Source organism: Danio aesculapii, chromosome 24, assembly GCF_903798145.1.
Source record: "Danio aesculapii chromosome 24, fDanAes4.1, whole genome shotgun sequence".
Taxonomy (NCBI): domain Eukaryota; kingdom Metazoa; phylum Chordata; class Actinopteri; order Cypriniformes; family Danionidae; genus Danio; species Danio aesculapii.
The window spans coordinates 12,132,346-12,155,780 of record NC_079458.1 but is presented as its reverse complement, the minus strand read 5'-3'; the positions used below and the strand labels follow the sequence as shown (position 1 = coordinate 12,155,780).

At 33.8% G+C, this 23,435-nt stretch overlaps 1 protein-coding gene across 1 annotated transcript in view; it reads right to left on the bottom strand.

The window, feature by feature from the left end:
* The window catches only part of LOC130218577 (guanine nucleotide exchange factor VAV3), a 145,800-nt gene that overhangs the window by 62,314 nt on the left and 60,051 nt on the right, over window positions 1–23,435 (bottom strand). Inside the window, exons 3-10 of the mRNA XM_056450797.1 lie at window positions 14,379–14,437; window positions 14,222–14,287; window positions 6,956–7,064; window positions 5,838–5,930; window positions 5,304–5,372; window positions 5,115–5,218; window positions 4,941–5,040; window positions 4,479–4,574 (exon numbers count right to left, since the gene is read on the bottom strand). Coding sequence (XP_056306772.1) covers window positions 4,479–4,574; window positions 4,941–5,040; window positions 5,115–5,218; window positions 5,304–5,372; window positions 5,838–5,930; window positions 6,956–7,064; window positions 14,222–14,287; window positions 14,379–14,437 — 696 coding nt within the window. The remainder of the gene's footprint in view (window positions 1–4,478; window positions 4,575–4,940; window positions 5,041–5,114; window positions 5,219–5,303; window positions 5,373–5,837; window positions 5,931–6,955; window positions 7,065–14,221; window positions 14,288–14,378; window positions 14,438–23,435) is intronic.

Below are 23,435 nucleotides of genomic sequence, written 5' to 3'. Positions count from 1 at the left end.
CATTTGACTCATTTTAATTTATTTCATATTTTGTTTAATACTTTATATTTCTCTATTTTGAATGGATATAACTGTTTAATAAAACTGTTGTGTTTAAAGGCACCAAAAATAATTGTTGATATTCACTGAGAAATGGATGCAAATATTGATTTTCAAACGGGGTGTACTCAATTATGCTGAGCACTGTATATACTGTAGATATTCATTCATTTTCATTCAGCTTAGTCTCTTTATTCATCAGGGGTTGCCACAGTGGAATGAACTGCCAACTTATCCAGCATATGTTTTACACAGCGGATGGCCTTCCAGATGCAACCCAGCACTGGGAAACATCCATACACTCTCACTCATACACTATTGACAATTTAGTTGAACACAGAAATGCCAACTGGCCCAGACAGGACTCGAACCACCGACCTTCTTGCTGTGAGGCAACAGTGCTAACCACTGAGACACCGTGTCACCCTGCATATAGATATAATATGATTCAACATACAGTACTTACATATTTAACATATAATTAGTATTTACCTAAACACTATTTGATTTATTTGTATTGGTTAGGATAATATGCTATTCAAGTTCTGAATTACTTCTTATTTTTATTATTATTATTAATTTTTTTTACATCCATGCTCATCTATTTCTTCTCTAAAAAAAGAAATGGCCTCTAACACAAGGCAAAGTCTAAAACTAAATCAAATAAACAAACTGATTATGTGACAAGCACTGAATACAATACACAGTGTAGCGTGTTTTCTAACTTACTTTCTCTTTCTGCCTCACACACAAACACACACACACACACACACACACACGGGCGCTGAAATAATATCCCACCCTGCATCGCAGGTTCAAGAATTGAAATGAGAAGCAAAAGGTTTTTTGTGGGCTTGAAATTGCCTTCCTGCTCTGGGATGAAGTAAACAAGACATCTGGGCCAGTCTGCAGGATAAGGGAGGCTGCTATGAATGTCCTTTACCCGGGTCTGATAAATGGCTTCCTTTTGGCCTAAGAGATATATTGCCATCCAGCACAAGCCAAATCCCCTGCGTCAGTCAAGCTGAACCTGCGCATTATTATCAGCAGAAAGACGGACATCACCTTATTTTTCATTCTCACTTGCTTCTGCCTCACACAGAGACAGAGACAGAGAGAGACAGATGGAATATCAGCCTAACATACAGATTACAGCTCAAAGAAAATTTCTTATCCAAATCTTTGCAGAATATCACTTAGATTTGATTTCACAGAGTAAGATCCAATTCTTGTCAATTCTGCTTCTCTTGGCATCTTTTTACACCCGGTAATTGAGCATAAACTGTAAGTTTCTCATCACCAATTTGATGCTATCCATTAGAAAACCCTATATACAGTTGAAGTCAGACTTATCCCCCCGAATTATTAGACAATTATTTTTTACCCAATTTCTGTGTACCTGAGAGAAGATTTTTTTCAACACATTTCTAAACATAATAGTTTTAATAACTCATTTCTAATAACTGATTTATTTTATCTTTGCCATGATGACAGTAAATAATATTTGACTAGATGTTTTTCAAGACACTTCTATACAGCTTAAAGTGACATTTAAAGGCTTAACTTGGTTAATAAGTTTAACTACGCAGGTTAGGGTAATTATGCAAATCATTGTATATTGATGGTTTGTTCTGTAGACTATCGAAAAAAATGTAGCTTAAAGGGGCTAACAATTTTGACCTTAAAATGTTTATTAAAAAAATTTAAAACAGCTTTTATTGTAACTGAAATAAAACAAATAAGACTTTCTTCAGAAGAAAAAATATTATCAGATATACTGTGAAAATGTCCTTGCTGTTAAACATCAGTTGGGAAATATTTCCAATTCAAAGGGGGCTAATAATTCTGACTTTAATTGTATGTGTCAGTTGAAGTGCTAACGATGCCAGATATTGCGTTAAAAAACCAAACAAACACAATCTATTGAAAAACTGCATCAAAATAATTTCAAATATGGACCCATTTCACATTTCAGGGGTTCTCAGCAGCAGAAGTCGTCATACTTAGAATGTAGTGAATGGGAGAGTACAACAAATCATTTTATTTACGATCCAATTTGCTGAAATAATAAAAGTAAAACTTCATGATGGTGTTATCAAGACTCTCAGAAAAGAAAAAAAAGTAGTGTGAGACAGATGACGGCAGCAAGAAGAGAGAATAATGTCAAGTTTACAGTCCTGCCCCATAGACACTGCATTGCAAACACCTTGCATAATCAGTATAATTAGTTTTTTTTAATTGAATGCAAAGATGATATAATACATACACAAATACATATAAATGTACATAGTTTTTTATCCAAATAATAAAAACTTTCAAGGATTTAAGATTATGATGACTGTTAAATGCGTCAGTCTTGTAAAAAGGGTCCATTGTATTTTGCTAACAGGATACAAAATAGATTCTGTAACCTAAAACCTTCATATTCCCACTATTACAATATCCAAATCAAGTTTATTAACGTTGTCACTTCAAATATTAAAAACAAGTCTGAAACAATGCTTGTAATAACTAGATCTGACAACATAGCAGGTCGGAGGCTTTACCTGTGCTTTAGGAACTCATTTACTCAATCTTAGTCAGAGACATGACTTTAAAAATGTACCTCTATTTGACCTTATAACTGGTTATGGGACTATTTCATTGAATTCATCCTTATTTCATCAACATTTTATAGTTCCAAAGAATAACTAAATAATCATTTAGTTAATAATTAAATAAAATCTAAGATGACTTAATTATAAGACTTAATTTTGAATGCTGAATATTAGATTTCTAATGAATTCTAACAATAAAACTCTGATTTTCAATTTAAAGCTGGTTTACTCATTCTCTCACTGGCCAATAAAAGAGAAAGAAAGTCTGTCACACACTAGCCTGATCTCAAGAGGACACACACACCCACGCACGCACGCACACAATCACGTCCCCTAAACCCACAGCTGGCCAGATGGGCGGGGAGGTGAAGTGAGCTGTGCACGGCCATACAGGCATGCTAAACAGACACACACACGAACGCACGAACACACAGAAACCCCCTCATCTGCTGTGTCCGTCAGACTCAGAAAGACAGTGGCGTCTCTCACATTTCCCTCTCTCTTTTTTGCTCTTCCTTCACGTTTATTTGTAAATCTCCTCATAGCTAGGTCATGCAGGCAGCAGACCCGACACGTGATGGACAGACACACTCCATCAAATATTCATGGCAGAGCGTGAGGTGTTTATGGAATCGGCCCAGACAAAACACACACGACCGAGGGAAGCGAGATGTTTGTTTTTGTATTATTCTGTGGATTATATTGCCCCTACTGGACGAGGCTGGAATAAATGTTGCACTGCCTCCTGCTGGTGGAGCTCTTATAATACAGTTTTCTATAGGCAGTGAGATGTGGACAGCACTGCCCCTAGTGGACACTTACATACTGACATTTAAAAAAGGGAGGAGAGAAGAACTGAGCCTATTTTTGATCAGTGGACATGAATAATTGTTTAGTATTGTAAGTTTGTAAAGGCTGTTACACCAAAATCATTTGACTGGAAATATTCTATGGCAAATAATATGATTTCTGCTGGAAAAAACATGCATATGAAGGTACTAATTACATACACACACACATACAGTGCAGAGCACAAAAAAAGTACACAATGTATTTTTTTTTTTTTTTTTTTAATAAGGATGTTTTATTAAATATATACAGGGCTTGACATTTACGTTTTTGATCAAGGTGTGTGACTCTGCTCAGTGTGCACCAAAATTAAATACTTTTTTCTTACCCACACATTTTAAATGTGTCAAAACAAGCAAAATATAGCTGTATACATACGCTTTTTAACTCAACAAAACTTTTCTTTAAAAAAAACTTCCATTTAAAAAAGAATTATTGTCATGTATTTAAAGTATACACAGTAATCTGTCCTGGCTAAAAGTCCCAAATCACCACTTAAATACACATAAATAAAAAAAGATAATTAAACCATATTAACAAAAGTAACTGTACGCAAAAGAAAGCAGGTAAAAAAAAAAAGACATACCGCGAGTGATAATGAAAGGATGATCCTGTAAACGGTTAATGTTAGGCCTGTTAATAATTTGTTAAAAGAATAAATTAAACAAAAGCAGTGACTGCTGCTGCTTAAAAAAGGATATTATATATATATATATATATATATATATATATATATATATATATATATATATATATATATATATATATATATATATATATGTATATATATATATATATATGTATATATATATATATATATATATATATATATATTTTTTTTTTTTTTTTTTTAAATATATATATAATTATTATTTTTATTATACAATTATAAATGTAAATGCCTTTAAAAATAGTAATGTCATGTTGTTGTGCACTAAGAGCTCAGGTTATGCAGGTTTAAAAGCAGGAATAAAAAGGAAGGTGACGTCAAACCTGTAAAAGCAGGTGATACTTCAATACTCTCTGCATGGGGACAACCAGCAAGTCTCTGAGAGTAAACTTCCCATTATTGGCTCGCTTTGAACACAACTGAAATAAATAAACAAACATCACATATAACATTTCTAGAAGTAAATGAAGTAAATATATACATATGAACTGTTCTATAAACGTTATATTTATCTTTTATATATTTTACATTTACAAAAACAACATAAACATTTCAAAACAGCGCTGTCCACCACCACCAGAGGACAGCGTTTCACAGCAAATAAACACAACCACGTCTGTTTCAGTTATAATTATTCAGTTATTAGTTATAATAATTTAATTTTCATAAATATTTTAATTATAGTTTATTAAAAGTAGTTAAAATATCCTCAACAAAATATATAGATTTTTTAATATTTTATAATGAATAAACACTACCACATTAGCTTTTTTGAACAATCTCACCTCTAGCATCTGCCGGACGTCCTCTCTGTTCTTACAGATGTCATCCAAACACGCAATGGCGGATTCCACTTGACTGCAGTATTTGCCATACAGGACTAATCTATAGCAGAGTGAAACAGAGACATATGAGAAGGGTTTCACTCTTGAAAGAGTTACGGGGAACAAATCTGTCACCTTTCTTTGTATTTGATGAAGATCTGGTGGAGGTTAGTGGCGTTGTGCATGAGCACTGAATCCTGGACTTCCCTCAGGAGACTCGTATGCACTTTCACAAGATCCTGATGTGATGAAGAATATGAAAATATGAAGCGACGCGGACAATTACGCTGGATTTATGCTAAAGCCTGTGCTTGATAAACTCACTGGTATGTTGATGAACACTTTTTCGATCTCCACGCTGGACAGTGACTGTCCCAGAGGCTTCATAAAGAACTGTGGGTGGAGGGGAAGAAAGATAGAGCACAAGAAGTTGTTATGATTAAAGCACTGTGTTTGCAATTTGATGTATGGCTGGTGTGTCAGGGTAATTTATTACGGTTTAATCATGGAAACTACAATGGATATATTAAAATTGCACATAAAAATGCAAATAAAATAAAATGATGATTTGAACCATGAAAATGCACCATCATTTTATAACTAGTAACTGCAAATAATAAAAGATAAAAGGATGGTTTGAATCATTTTACCATCTTTTTTTAATTATTATTATTATATACACTCATTGGCCACTTTATTAGGTACACCTGTTCAGCTGCTAGTTATGGAACTAAATGGCTTCCAGTTTCCTACATTCTTCAGATTATCTTTAAGTTTCATTTTTGGAATGAACTGTCCCCTTAAACAGATCTTTCAGCAGGTTATAAACATAAGTGTGTATTTATTAACAGGTCTCACTTTCTCTATAGAGTCCAGTGTCTCAGTGTATTTCTCCTCAGTCTGCTTGATCTCCATCAAACAGCAGCTCCTGATGTCCGTCTCAGCCTGTTTCTATGATAACAACATAAATACAAGGCAAATTATAACTCACAAACCTACACTACCTGACAAAAGTCTTGTCTTCTATGCAAGTTTTAGGAACAAGAAATAATAACTTGACCTCTAGTTGATCATTTGGTATTTGAAGTGGCTTATATAAAAGGCAAAGGCCTCTAGATTAGGCTTATTTTACCAAAATAAACTATGATCATGCCTTGATATTTAATTATTTAATTAGGACAGTAAGATCTGACTTTGCTTAGACAACAAGTCTTGTCACTTAACAGAAATAATGTACAGTATAGAATATAAAGTCATGGTACAGTGGAAAAATAATTAATATTGCGTATGACTCCCATGAGGTTGGAGGACTGCATTCATACATCTCTGCAATGACTCGAATAACTTATTAATAAAGTCATCTGGAATGGCAAAGAAAGCGTTCTTGCAGGACTCTCAGAGTTCATCAAGATTATTTTGATTCATCTTCAATGCCTCTCCTTCATCTTACCCCAGACATGCTCAATAATGTTCATGTCTGGTGATTGGGCTGGCCAATCCTGGAGTACTTTGACCTTCTTTGCTTTCAGGAACTTTGATGTGGAGGCTGAAGTATGAGAAGGAGTGCTATCCTGCTGAATAATTTGCCCTCTCCTGTGGTTTGTAATGAAATGAGCAGCACAAATGTCTTGATACTTCAGGCTGTTGATGTTGCCATCAACTCTGCAGATCTCTCGCACACCCCATACTGAATGTAACCCAAAACCATGATTTTTCGTTCACCAATCTTGACAGATTTCAGTAAGAATCTCGGGTCCATGCGGGTTCCAATAGGTCTTCTGCAGTATTTGTGATGATTAGGATACAGTTCAACAGTTGATTCATCAGGAAAATCTACCTTCTGCCACTTTTCCAAATGATCAACTAAAAGTCAAGTTATTATTCGTTGCTCTTACAACTGGGATTGACGACAAGACTTTTGTCAGGTAGTGTACACATACAGTATGTTCACTCCTGAAGCATTTAGATAAACTCACCTGTGGCTGAACCAACTCGACCTTCATCAGGTCTTCATACACCTCTCCACCTTCATCATCATCGTACACACAGTCATAGAGATCCTCCTCATCTTCAACACCATTTTCGCTGAAACACACAGAGCAACAGCATTCAGTCATTCAAGAGTGATTACAAAAAAATACATAATTCATAGATTCATGAACTTTTTTCTAAAGATAATCACAAAAAAAGCACATCACTAGTTTCTTATGTTGCTCTGCTGTGATTTTGTCCACTCTTTTTCTAGTTCCTTTCTTATTTCAGTGATGAAAGTGGGTCTCTTAGTGGGTCTCTAAAGGATAGTTCACACCAAAATGAAATTGTATGTCCTGTGTCTTTCTTCCTTGAATGAGAGCGTTTGAGCTACTTCTACATTAGCAGTGCACCCATTTTTGACGTAAACTCAAAACATCTTCTAAGAAACTCAACGCAGTGGACCATAGAAACCCCACTGCCTACTACTGTTTACAATGTTTACTTAGTGCCTACTAGTAGTCACAATGGCATCGGCTATGTGCAAGTATGGGTATATATAGTATGGCAATAGACCCTTTTCACAATGATGTCACTTCACTTCCCCCTATCGGCAATGCAGTGTATATTTTTCCGGTTTACCTTTGAATGAATGGGAGACTCCTCTGGAAAATTTACAAATAAAAATATTAACATTGCACGATCTGATTTAAGACTATTATTGGTATTGGGCACAAGTCTAAATGTTTCTCTTTCAATACTGAGCTGCTTTCTGAGTTTGAAAATGATTCTTTAAGTTATTAAGAATAGGAATAAGCTATTGAATATCAAGGAAAGCATAAGTTTGCAAACTTTTCACTTATTATTCATTCATTTATTTTTTTGTCGGCTTAGTCCCTTTATTAACCTGGGGTCGCCACAGCTGAATGAACCGCCAACTTATCCAGCATTTTTGTTTTACGCAGCGGATGCCCTTCCAGCCACAACCCATCTCTGGGAAACTTTTCACTTATTAGTTAAGTTTATTAGTTAAGTGCTGCTCTGAATATAAATTTATATTATTTGTTGTATGTAAATGTTCCAGCATAAGTACAATTCTTTATTAAATCTTCTTATTTTACCTGGTAAGTATGTCTATAAATGCAATCAGTTTCATTATTTATTATTTACTGATCTAATAATGTTTGTTCAGTTTCTCCGTTTGAATGAATGAATTATGTCCTACCGCCACCTTTTGGGGGTTTTGATTTGATATCTACATTTTAATTAATAATGTTACACATAAATTCACAATCTAATGATACTGAATTCAAATGCAGTCTTCTTGGTGTTACTTTTGCAATTGTACATTTTTATAATGATTCTGTTTGATTATTAAGGGTCACATACCACATTTTTATTTTATTTTAATTAATTTAAATATTAAATAGACATAAATGTTTTATGTTGATGAATAAAATACCTATATAGAAAAAAAAGTCACAGATCTGAGAATGTGAATAATATGAATGTGTTTGTGAATCAGCTGTCCACTGTAAACAGCCACAGTTTTATTTATTTATTATTCTTCAGGACACAAATAATACAAATAAAACTGGCATAAAAAATGTTCAGCACCCGTGTAAACATCTGTAACCTTTATTTGACAAATGCTGACAAGTACATACAGTACCAACTTCATCTGCAGTAAAGACAGCAACACAAAGCAATACACTCCGTTTAAAGTCCCATTTTCTTGGTTTAAGTGGAAATCTGGATGATCTGTAAGTTTTTTTTAGATGTCAGACATCTCACCTTGAATGCAGACAGCAAAAAAACAGCAATAACCTTATCTGTAGTGGGGTGAATTCTCTGTAGGGATTTCTGTGTAGGCGGAAGTAAAGATACACTGCATGGAGTGAAACAGGACACCGCGTGACGTCATGTGAAAAGGGTCTATCACTCAAGTATAAGGTTTTAGACAACTTTTTCATCCAGTATTTCCAGAGATGTCTTATCTGGTTTAGATCAGGACTCTGGCATGCCATTTCATTATTTCAGTGTTTTCAGCTTCAATGAACTGCTTTACCTACTTTGCTGTATGATGGAGCTCATTGTCCTGCATTTAAAAATGCCGGCTGATTGAGTGATGAACAAGCAAGAAACTGCATGTTGCTTAAGGAGTGTGAAATGAACATGTTGAGCATTCACTGTTATGTAGCTTTATAAGGAACCAAACTCCTGCTGCAGAAAACTTGATTTCACGATTCACTTTTTTTTTTTCAGTCTTTCCCCATTTTGATGACAAACATAATCGAACTTGCTTTCATCAGTAAAGTGAAGTTTAGACTTCTTGCTCCTCGACAAAGCCTTTATTTCTGCTTTTTCTGTTTGGTCACTGCAGGGCTTTCAGACAAACTCTCTTAAACATCACTGTATGTTAAGATATAGATCTTTATGCTGATTCAGGAGAACTGAATTGAGGCACTTTTTACAATAGTCTGTTTTTGTTTTAAAAAGTATAGCTTTTGTCACGGTTATGCCTGGTGTTGACACTTTTTGACTTGTGAAAACAGCTTTGAAAATACAGAATACCTAATTTTTGTTTAAAGCGTCTAGTGTTCAGTGTCAGTATCCCAGGTAGCAAAGAATTCTGGCCCAGATTTGGCATAAATCTGGCACAGCAAGCATTTATCCAGCACTGGCATACAGCATATGGGCCAAGCATGGCCCTGGAGGTGGCACTGTCTTTAAGGTGGCTTAAGATGTAAAATGTAGCCAAATGAGATTTGGCTCAGATGTTAATAATTGATATGTGGGCAATGTAAGTTTATCTTGACCCACATTTAAAATACATTTTTATTAATTACAAATAAAGAAAATAAAATTCTACCAATCAGGTCGCTTCGAGAAAAAGCACGCCCATAGCACGCCTAAAGTGCAATGATTCATGGGTTTATCAATTTCATTGCAGTCGTGACACCAACAAATCTGACCTAGTTGTGGCTCAGTTATGGGTTATTATTTTGGCTGAGACTTGGCCCAGATATGATTCATGTTTGGCTCTTGTCTGGAAGTCAGACTTGGTCCAGTCATGTACCATAATTTACTGCGGCATATGGGCCAAGCAAAAGCTGATTTTGTGGGCCAGAGATATTTTGCTTTGTGGGATATACTGTAGATGGACTGAAATGCAGAATTTGGAAAACAGAGGCATGGCTATCCACAGTTGCTCTCTGACTGGACTTCTGGACTATTGCGTATCATTCTGATTTGTCAAACCCCTCTCATATTACCATACCACAACCGGTAGACACCAAGTACATACGCAAGAAATCACAGATTTGGGATGACCAATTTCTTTCGCTGTGGCAGAAAAGGTTATCCCTTTAGTCTTCATGTGGTAAGTCTGTTGTCAAAGACAACATACACTTTAGAACAGCTCATTGTCTTGCAAAATCAATGAAAACTGGAAAGTTCGGCTTGTAGTAGGCCTGTAAAGAATTTGTCAGATGATTTAGAAAAATCACAGCTAGGAACTAGATTAATACCAATAACTGTTAGCATCTAATTGTGATCAGTCCCAGATAGCAAAGAATTCTGGCCCAGATTTGGTATAAAGCTGGCACAGCAGGCGTTCATCCAGCACTGGCATACAGCAAGTGGGCCAAACATGGCCCTGGTTTGGCAGAGGTGGTGCCATCTTTAAGGTGGCACACAAGACCTGGGCCAGATATCAAACGTAGTATTTGACCAGATGTTAAATACTTAAACATGGGCCACGTAAGTTTAGCCTATCTTGACCCACTTTTAAAATACTTTAAAATTATTTTTGAGTAAAGAAAAAATTCTACCAATAGAGTTGCTTCAAGAAAAAGCGCGGCCATAAAGCTAAAGGATTCATGGGTTTGTCAAATTCATTGCAGTCGCGACACACCAACATATCTGACCCAGTTCAGACCCAGTTATGTGTATTTAACTTGGCCCAGATTTGGTCAATGTTTGGCCCTTTTTGGAAGCCAGACTTGGTCTAATCACGTACCGTAATTCACTGCAGTATGTGAGCCAAGAAAAAGCTTATTGAGTGGGCCAGATCTGGGCCAGAGAGATTTTGCTATGTGGGGTGTGCTTTTTACACTTAAGTTTTTATACTGTGTGCAAAACTGAACCAAAACTGCTCTTTTAGTCTCAAAGTTGACTTCAAATAGTACAAAGCAGTGACCTTGAAATTTAGAAAATTGTAGGTTGTTCTGTAATTTTAGGAAATTATTTGGTTGCAGAGAGAAAAAAGAAAAGCAGCACAATGTGTTCAAATGCTTCAGCGTATTCGATATACTCAAGAAAAAGACTCTTCTAGAAACTGCTCATGAGGGGCTTTGAAATGATTATGTTTCCCTTGTCTAAATTAAACACGCGGTTTTCAGCTCGAGCAAAAGCAAGAGCCAGGAGACATTATAGCTGAGTCAGGCCCTAAAATCTCTCAGACATGTTCTCCAGATGCCTGTAAACCATGGAGAGAGAAACTGATGTCTTTTCCGAAGCATGTCTGTAGTTTTGAATCTATTTCGAAACGCCTCGTCTCTGACAGGGACAGAATGATACTGGCAGATCAGCCTCCAGGGGAAAACACTCAGCAAACACATTTCATATGAACAAACCATCAGATGTGGAAAACAAGGATCTTCTAGAGGCCTTGTGTGTCTGTTTGTGAGCATGAGAAACAGATGTGATGAGGTCGAGCCTAAACACAGTGACAGCAATATTTGCTAAGCATAACATCAAATCCGAACAGACATTCTTGCTACTTGTTGCTGTTATTCAAAGTCTTGAAAAAGAATGGCTTGTTACTCAGCAGAAAGACCTTTCGTAGAATCGCATACAGAAGGTTGAATTTAAAAAAACAGCTCTTAAAAAGACAGTTCTACCAAAACTCTCCAGTGGGCACCTTGATGTCAAAACAACCTATAAACTTGTCAAAAAATGCTAAATCAATTTGATATCAAAACCTTGACGTCTATTTGACATCCACACATTGATGCATTTTTGACCACCAAAATAATGACACAAAAAGTAATATAAAATAAGAAAAGTTTTATTCATCTGAAAATCTCAATTCTAAATTTGGATTTTATATCCCTACAATGCATTTAAACTAAGTTGACTTCAAAATGACATCAAATTGACAGCTTAAATTGGCATCAAGTATCTGTCAAAACAACATTAAATTGACATCTAAAATTCGCATCAAATATCTGACATCTGACATCTGAAATTGGTGTGGGTATCTTGACGTCAAAACGACATCACAAACATTTCAAAAATACCAAATCGATACAATGTCAAAACCTTGACATCTATTTGACATCCACACAATGATGCAATTTTGACCACCAATATAACAACACAAAAAGTATTATAAAATAAAAAAAAATGTTTTATTCATCTGAAAGCCTCAGTTACAAATTTAGACTTTGTATCCCTACAATGCATGTAAAAAATTGACCTCTAAAATTGACATCAAATATCTGTCAAAATTACATCAAATTGACCTCTAAAATTGGTGTAAAATATTTGCTAAAACTACATCAAATTGACATCTAAAATTTGCGTGGGCACCCTGACGTCAAAACGACATCACATTGTCAAAATTGCTAAATTGATTTGTTGTCAAAACCTTAACGTCTATTTGACATCCACACACTGATGCATTTTGACCACCAATATAATGACACAAAAAGTATTATAAAATAAGAAAAGTTTTATTCATCTAAAAAATCTCAATTCTAAATTTTGTATCCCTACAATGCATGTAAACTAACCTGATGTCAAAACAACATCAAACTGACATCTAAAATTGGCGTCAATTAGCTGTCAAAGCTACATCAAATTGACATCTAAAATTGACATCTAATATCTGTCAAAACTACATTGAATTGACATCTAAAATTGGCATCAAATATCTGTCAAAACTACATCGAATTGACATTTAAAACTGGCATCAAATATCTGTCAAAACTACATCGAATTGACATTTAAAACTGGTATCAAATATCTGACGAAACTACAACAAATTGACCTCTAAAATTGATGTCAAATATCTGCCAAAGCTACATCAAATTGACATCTAAAATTGGCGTGGGCACCTTGACGCTAAAACGACATCACAAACATGTCAAAAACCTTGACGTCTATTTGACATCCACACACTGATGCATTTTTCACCACCAATATAATGACACAAAAAGTATTATAAAATAAGAAAAGTTGTATTAATCTAAAAGCCTCAATTCCAAATTTGGATTTTGTATCCCTACAAGGCATGAAAACTAACTTGATGTTAAAATGACATCAAGTTGACGTCTAAAATTGGCATCCATAAACGAGTCAAAAATCTATCAAAACTACATCAAATTAACATCTAACATTGTCGTCAAAAACATGTCGTGTTTTTTTATTAATGCTAGATGTCAATCTCATGTCTTTTTAACATAAAGGTAGTCAATTTACATCAAATCAATTAGCATTTCTGAAGCGATCTTTAAAAAAAAAAAAAAAAATTTTTTTTACTAATGCTTAGCTTAGACTTTACACACCTGAAACTTGTCTATAGCACTTGTTCACTGCTGCTCTTATAGTTGTGTAAATTGCTTCCTTGTCCTCATTTGTAAGTCGCTTTGGATAAAAGTGTCTGCTAAATGACTAAATGTAAATGTTATTTTGACATCAAGGTGCCTGCTCATTCGATCATCATTTACTCAACCTACACTTGTTCCAAATAAATTCCTTTCTTCTGTTGAACAAAAGTAATATTAACTTCAATAGTAGGAAAAACAGATACAAATACTTTGTGTTCAACACAAAGTTTAGAACCACTAAATAGTGAGCAAATTTTTATTTTCGGGTGAGCTTTGCCTTTTAACAGTGTGAGGAATGATTGCTTTTTCGAGTTCTACAGCCAGTAAGCCAGCACAGATTTCTGGAAACCCTGAGCAGAGATTTGTGAGGTGTCAATTTTATTTTATATATTTAAATATTCTCAGTAAGTAACAAAAGTTCAAATTGAAACCTATTTAAATTTAGATTTTAGATTTAGTTGTAGTTAATGATCCTGTTACAGGGAACAGCATGCACAGTATGTGCAATGACTCAACATGTCAGCATCAATGCATTAAGAAGCCTGAGGCTCCTGTATCTCCCTTAACTTATACAGTATCATACAGTGAGCTGTGGGTTCAAATATCATCTTATTTCTGCAGAAGAAGAGCATCAGTGGACACAGAAAAATTACTCACTCTATCAGATCCTCAAGATGGTTATAAATGTCTTCATCCTCAACACTCTCTTCTGTGGGAAACGGCCTAGAATAGAAAGACCCGGACAAAAAATATGCATTATTTATCAGCACTCTTATAAAAGTGGAAATAATTCACTTGCTCTTTTTAAACACACCTTATTCCAGTCTGCTGTGCAATGTGCGTATGAGAGAGTTTGGACAACGTGTCCATAACCTACAAGAAAAAGAAAAGAAAAATAATCACCATTTGTTAAACAACGGATTATATTCAAATACATTATTGGAGCTACAATAATGCTACTTATTAATACATTTATTCATACAATCCATAATTACTGATTTTTATATATGACATATTGTTGTATATATATATATCTATATACAACAGTTCTGTCTGGTTCTCAAAAGTGATTGGCTGATATATTCTACAATAACAGCACTCGTACAGCCTGTTCACTCTTGTGTATTACTCCACCCACATAGAGTGGCAGCAGATCAATAGACTCACTACAGTTTGACAAATATTGCAGCTGTTGGACAACATAACATACTTTTGAGGCTTTTTTAAGCGAGAATGTAGTTGTTTAAATTGCAACTATGCAGTTTATTTATAAGGATAGTGCCTATTTTAAATATTAATAATTTTGAAGATCGGCAGCCAGCAGCCTGTCATACTAAGCAGAGCAAAGACAATTGTGCCACAAGATGGTGACAGAGCAGTGAAGCAGTGTGATATTGCTTATATATACACATACATGTATACATACATATATTCATACATACATACATACATACATACATACATACATACATATATATATATATATATATATATATATATATATATATATATATATATATATATATATATATATATATATATATATATATATATATATATATATATATATATATATGATCCAGAATACTTAAATTTAACCAATTATTTATCAGAATACTTTCAATAATAATATAATAAATATAAATAACATTTTACATTTAATATATTTTTAAATGATATAATTGTAGGTTTTTTGCTTTATTTATTATTTATGAATCATAAAAACTACTCTAATTATTAATTAGTATGTAATTAAAAGAAGGTTGAAGTTACAATAACTAAAGTTGTGAGATGATTATTTTACATGTTATATCAGCATTTTGTAGCTTATGATAAGAGAATTTTTACATTGACTACAACGTCTCTGATTGGCTACTGCATTCAAAAGCTCAACAGAAATGTGTGTGATTGGTTATAAGGCCTTGCACTGCAAAAATGTAATGCTACAAATATACATATTTCATACATTTTCAGATTTTATTCATTTTCAAATATACAAAAAATAAACAATGCATTAAAAAATATATGTAAAACAAACATGTTTTACATGTACATTTGCTGTTGTTTTCAATTTAACCTACTCAACATATGATAATTTTCTGAAAATAAATACTCTAATTGATACTATATTCTTTGAAATCTTTAAAACATATCATCAGTAATTTATCAAATAAAGTACAACAAATACAAAATAACATTGTACATTTAGACAAAGCAAAAAAGACATATTTTATAATTACTATAATGTATAATGTTATTTAAAATACTGTGCTCAGCATAAACCCCAAATCTCTCTTATATTTTTTTATAGATACTTTACAATATTCTATTTGTGCATGTGCATTAGTTTAGTCAGTACTGGAGTCAAATCTGGAGCCTATTTAACAAAATGACTTACAATATTATGCAAAAAATACTCCCAAATTTATTTGTTAGAGAAAAAAATATATAAAAATGTAATAAAAAGACAAAAACAAAAGAGCCAAAAAATAAATAAAATTTAGTAGAATTATTATTTACTTTTTTTTTGCTTGAATTTTAATGTACTATTTGTCTATTACTAAAGATGTTCGGTGACAAAAAATATTATTTTAATAGGTATGTCATTTTAATTAATCTGTTTTGTTCAAATGCACCAAACATATATCAAATATTAATGTTTTTTTCCTGTGCTCCATAACCTAACATAAAAGGTACAGTAATGATAATTTTGTTCATTATGCATTCAAAACCTATTTATTTTCATGATAAAACCCAATCACGTAATATATAATCAAATGATTGAAAATATGAATTATTAAATATATCCTATACTAAGATAAAAAAAAATACATATCACTGTATCATTATCTCCAGCAGAGGTCAGTGCTCATCAACATTTCACTGGTTTAGATCTCGAACAATCAACCCTTGACACGTAAAGAATCAAATATTCATCATTTGTGCTCTACAATTAAACAAACCACTGAACTTTCATGCAACTTTCACTTTAACACATTCATGCATGCCACATTTCATGATCAACTCATGCACAATTTTATTTACACAGGTGTCCAGATGTAAACAAATAAACATGAACAATCAGAGCACATTTAAACATACTAATGTGGCTTCCTAATATTGGATAATTTTCAGCTGTACAGTACTACGGTTATTTCCATATCTGTGTTGAGCACATTGGAATACACAGCGCCTGAGGAAGATGTGTTCAGAAATCAATTGCAATCACAGCAGCTCAGCTTTAGTCTGCACTGAATTACAGCATGAAGAGGGAGTCAAGCACCAACAATCCTGCACCACTTCACCGAGAAATGGAGAAAAGAGATCTGATTCCATCCCTATATGCAACCAGCATGCTATTTGTTTATGAGAATCATTCATATGTATTGGGAAGGTGGAATGGACTAGTCATTATGGACTTTTGTGAATGAACGCGTGGAGTTTCTGGTAGCGCAATTTCCTAAACTAAAAACAATGATTTAAAACTATTTTGTTACTTAAAATTATGCTAATTAGAAGACATTTAGAACAAAACTGTATGTTTTTAAATTATTTCATTTAATCTATTTATACTTCGTAAAATAATTACACATGAAAGAAAATAATTATATATATATATTTATCTGGAAAACTAAGAAAAATGACAAAATTATTAACTACACTTAATTAATGTAACTTTATAACAAATAAAGAAAATGCTTTAATAATACAAATATTTAATACAAATTTTATTTACTACTTTTAAAATTTTAATTAAATTTGTAAAAAAAAACTGAATACACACACACACACACACACACACACACACACACACACACACATGCTGTCAGCAGGTGGCGCTATGGGTATAACTTGATATTTGCATGTAGATGTCTTCAGGACAAGAATCTCATCTAACATTTACATTTTTTAGCCAAATAGGAAATTGTATGGCTGAGTTATATGTACTTCCTCTTCCATGGCAAAACATGGTGAAATTTGTCAGTCCACCATAGACACGCCCTTCGATGAAAACTCTAGATCTTCACTATTTAACATCGCCAAGGCCTTTATATGACAATAGACAATTTTTGGTGTTGATCTGATAAAATCCCAAGGAGGAGTTTGTTAAAATACAACACCTGGAAATGGCAAAAACTTTTTTTTGCACTTCTTTTACGGCACAATGTTAAACTTTGACACCTTTACTCGACTGAACATGGAGGATGATCTTCAAGTGCAAGAATGGCCTTATGCTGTACACATTGTGCCCACCATTCTCATAAAGTGTGATTAATATTAAATTAAACAAATGAATAATGACTATAAAAATTATATGGTTGACTATTACACTTTTTTGTTGTCAATATTCTTGTTCAGATAGTTCCAATTGGTGTGTGTGCGCACCAATGTGAGAAATGTTTCGATGTTTATAACTACCTCCGAGAATAACGGGGATCACGAGTCACTGGAATTGTTATTTTAAAGGTCGCAGGCTGAAAAATTTGGGAACCCCTGGTATAACATATATGTTATATCATGCTTATTTTAAAGATTCTAATCTTGTGTTATTTCATTTCTTATTAAATACAGAATGAAAAGACAAAACAACTGCATGAAAGTACCTCAAAGACCAGATCATATGACTAATAAAACTATTTTCTAAATCCACTGAAATAATACAGTAGCAATTACATCATATGAACTTCTTGTTCTATTTGTAATGGTGCTCGCTTGTTATTTTCAGTAACTGATAGCCCTTTGTCTCCTTTAGTGCAAAAGTTCAACACAAACATACTAAAAAAGTGTTTCTGTCATCTCACCAACTCAGAAATACACACGTTGGCAAATGAACCTGACATATACAGCGTTTGAGAAATCTCAGCTGGGATTTCCATCCTCACACCCTCATATCAGTCTTTTATGATATTTAACACTTCTGTTAACATGTTTAAAACAGAAAGTCTGTGAATTGCATTGACTTCAACCAGGCTTGCTGGTAAATACAATGTAAAGACAGTATTACGCTTATAGATTATAGAGATACTAGATACAGATGCACCAGCAATGATAGAAAACACACACACATGTATAGGAGCAATAAGAGGACTCTCCATAGACATAAGTGTATGTCATTTCATTAAGTCCTCATAACCACATAAACACACACACACACGCACACGCACACGCACACGAACACACACACACACACACACACACACACACACACACACACACAGGAAATCATAATACAGTTAAAAGAGATGAACAGTTTGTCTGGCTTCCTGTACATTATGGCTCAGATAAAAGAAGAGAAAATCTTAAAGCTTCAAGTGCTCAGTTGATCGATCGCCATTTAAATGAACAATCAATTAATCGTTAACATTATTAATGCAGGATGAGGCTTTCTCAGAGGCACATAGTCACCACAACTGACTCTCAAAACATTAACATCTTCACCCCGTAGGAATATTTCAATTACAGCAAGTAAAAAAATTGTAAAAAATATCATTTAATGGAAGCTTTTAAACAAAGTCTGTGTGATTCGGAAGTTGCTAAGACTTTTATTTCAGTATGTTGTTCTTCCAACTGTAATGGAATATTGAGCAGGAGGCGGGGCTTTGTTTTGCCACAATATTCCCTCATAGCAAACTAATGGTAAGAGGGGTGTGGTTAAGAATATAGTGTCTGAAGCAGGCAAACCGACGTCAACATACAATCAGAAAATGACTTTTGCACTTAAAAAATACATCTTTGCTGGTTGTTTAAACTATATCGAAAATGAGCTGAATCAACACAATTCTTGAGTGTTTTTTATTGGGGGGACAACTTAATTCTTTCATGTTCAATCCACTTAAATTTGCAAAATACATTCATTTAATCGAGTTGTGTTGGTATAACATGAATGTAATGTGTGGAACCCAGCATGTTTTACTGCTTGTTCTAACTACTTATTTAAAATGAGTTGAATCAACACAATTATTGGGTGTTTTTTGGGGGACAACTCAATTCTTTTATCTAGCAAAAACCATTCACTTAACTTAATAGAGTTGTGTTGGGATAACATGAATGAAATGTGTGGAACCCAGCATGTTTTACTGCTTGTTTAAACTAGTTATTTAAAATGAGCTGAATCAACAAAATTATTGGGAGATTTTTTGGGGGACAACTCAATTCTTTTATCTTTAATCCACTTAAATTTGCAAAAAAAAAACATTCAGTTAACTTAATCGAGTTGTGTTGGGCTAACTAGAATGAAATGTGTGGAACCCAGCATGTTTTACAGTGTGCTGCTTGTTTAAACTACTTATTTAAAATGAGATGAAACACTACAATTCTCAAGTTTTAGGGGGGACAACTTAATTGTTTTAAGTTATGTGAGTTACAGTAACTTAATTGAGATGTGTTGGGACAACATGAGGGAATTGTGTGGAACCCAGCATTTTGTTCAACCCAGGCTCATTACTGATACATACCCCTGCATTCATTTCTGGACAGCACAAAATACGTCCCAGGAGTTTTTGTTTTCCCGAATCCACCAAAGGCTGCTGTGTATGCTTTTTCAGATCTCAATTTTCTCTCGCAAGTGCCATTCATGCCTACTCTTCTCTCCTAAATCCAGCAGAAGCTGCTGTTGATGGACTGACTGACCGATCATTCCACCCACCCCTTTCCTTAAAACCAACCAATAGTGTTTTCAAAAGCAATAATTGTCCCGCACACCCACTTCCCTAAACCCAACTGACAGTGATTTCAAAAGTAATCCATAAAAAACCTTTAAATGCCGTTTACGGCATCATACCGCCCCGTAGCATTCGTTTTAAAGACGAAATGCAACCATACGTACCTCTGTTTACATAATTCGTGCTCTCCAGAAATATATAGAGGGCTACGTATTCACAACGAGCCTGTGTTAATTTTGTTACAGTGCAGAAGAACCAAACGCAGACACAAACAATCAGACTTTGATAAAAAAAAAATTCAATGGATTAACTTGCACAGATTAATTGTTCAACAAATAAATAGCAATGTGCGCTAGCAAAATAAACATTGCCAGTTTTGATTTCACACAGCCTGTTCTGTTTAATTTCTCCACACATAACAGGACAGACTTTTTAATAAATGTATGCATGCTCGCTTCAGCAGTTACATGTTTTGCATGTACCGTAAACCATATGTGCCTCAAAACTATGCATGTTAATGACATTCATACATAAGCGACCATCAATAAGGTGTGTTGAACAGGAAGTCCAAAAAATGAGCTGCTGCAAAATTAAACAGCGGTTACTTTCACTTTCAGGAGGTAACAGACCATAAGGCAGTGTTTGAAACCTTTTGCAAAAAATATGTCAGAGCTTTTTATATACATACAGTATATGACACAAAATTAAAGGCTTTCTAAGTGTGCTACTGGAAAATTTGAGCGTCTGACGTGCTACTTTTAGAAAAGGGAAGGTGTATTGAGAGTTAAAGCTTGATGATGGAACAATTTAATACAGATTTACAGAACCAAGAAAGAAAAGCCCCTTCATTTCCAGGATCTGTCTGCATTGGTAAGAGTTTATAAGGAGGACAGGAACTGGTGGAAATGCTCTCGAACAGGCGTTGTGCTTCAAAGAGCATGTAAACCCAGCAAAAGTCAGTCTGTGTGAATCTGTGAGCGCAAACGATTTCCTGAGGACTCCTGGGAAAAACACTGGGATTATTATTATTTTTGTTTGTTTGTGCGTTTGTGTGTGTGTGTGTGTGCGTGTGTGTGTGTGTGTATGCTGACCTGTGGAATAAAACTGATTTTGGTTCCTGTTAAAGGTGTGCAGAAAAGAAAGTTTTCCAGCTGGTTTGCAGATGCAGATTCAGTGAAATGACAATGAGAGCAATACGATTTCGGTATGACTCGAGTTGTTTCTTGGTTCTAGTTTCATATTCTGAAAAAAACATTGCAGTCTTTCTCATACATATATACATACAAATAAATATATACATACACACATATATACAGTATATATATATATATATATATATATATATATATATATATATATATATATATATATATATATATATATATACAGTATATATATACAGTATATATATATATATATATATATATATATATATATATATATATATATATATATATATGCACACACACACACATACATACATACATATATATATATATATATATATATATATATATATATATATATATATATATATATATATATATATATATATATATATATCGAACAAAGTAAAAATTAAGACCTGTTTACTGAATTGAAGACTTTTTAATGTTTAAAATTTTGTTTTTGAAATTTAAGACATTTTAAGAGTTTAAGACCCAGCGGACACCCTAAATATAATGTAATGTAATGTAATGTAATGTTGCTTTTTAAATCAATACAATACAATATAAAAATATTTTTATTGTTGTTTTTTTCTAAATATACAATATTTAATTAAATGTATTTATCATTTAATATTATATGACATGGAAATAAGTTAAAAAAATCCTTCACCCATGTTGACTTTAACAATCAGACTAAAATCAATTATATACAGTATCTACAAGGCTAGATAACATCAACCAAACTAAGTGGGCTGCATTTGGAAGAATATCTAAATAATTGAATACAAATTAAAGAACCACAATCTTAAATATGCCAGCCTCTAATCTGAAATGAGGTGCTAAACTTTCCAAACAAATCACTGTCAACAACAGAAGGTCAAAGTAAATGTTACACTATTATATTAGGACTTATTTTAGGATATGTCTAAATACAATTAGATTTGTGTAATGTTTTTTCCAGTAATATCAAAATGCAACAAACATCCATTTAAAATCAAAAGTGCATTTGTACCAGATAATCCAGTTTTCATGCTAGGTCATTTTCCCAGCAAATGATACCTTATTTTTGTAAAAAAAAAAAAAAAAAAAAGTGCCACTCATATGATCTCCCAATCGCTCATCAAACTGCAAAAGCACGTTTCCTGTCTGTTTCTCATCTCATCTCAATCTGTCCTTTAACATCTCAAGCACAGAGCAGGACACACATCAGCTAATCAGATCCTTGTCTGACATCAACAGGCCACATACAAGGTCACTGGCAAGATCCATTCAAATACACTTACATAACAGTAGGTGTACACACGCACAAACGCACGCAAACACACAGAAAGACTCGACATAAATGGGAGTTTCACAATTACTGGACAAAGTTATTTTTTCATGAACAACAGACAATTAGAAACTGTGATATTAATGTCATTTCATAAGATTATTTAAATAAATCAGTTTGAAAAGAATTCATCATTTTACATTTAGATCATTTTGTAGGGAGTGTGTTAATTATAAAGTATCTGAAGCAAAAATTGGCAAGTTCAATTATAATTTAGACTTCATCCACAACAGATCTAGTAAGCAAAAGACATTCACCGGCCACTTTATTAGGTACACCTTACTAGTACCGGACCCCCTTTAACCTTCAGAACTGCCTTAATCTTTCATGGCATAGATTCAACAAGGTACTGAAAATATACCTAAGAGATTTTGGTCCATATTGACATGATAGCATTATGAAGTTTCTGTAGATTTGTCGACTGCACATCCATGGTGCTCTATTGGATTGAGCTCTGGTGACTGTGGAGGCCATTTGAGTACAGTGAACTCATCGTCATGTTGAAGAAACCAGTCTGAGATGATTCGCACTTTATGACATGGCGCGTTATCCTGCTGGAAGTAGCCATCAGAAGATGGGTACACTGTGGTCATAAAAGGATGGACATGGTCAGCAACAATGCTCAGGTAGGCTGTGATGTTGACACGATGCTCAGTTGGTACTAATGGACCCAAAGTGTGCCAATAAAATATTCCCCACACCATTACACC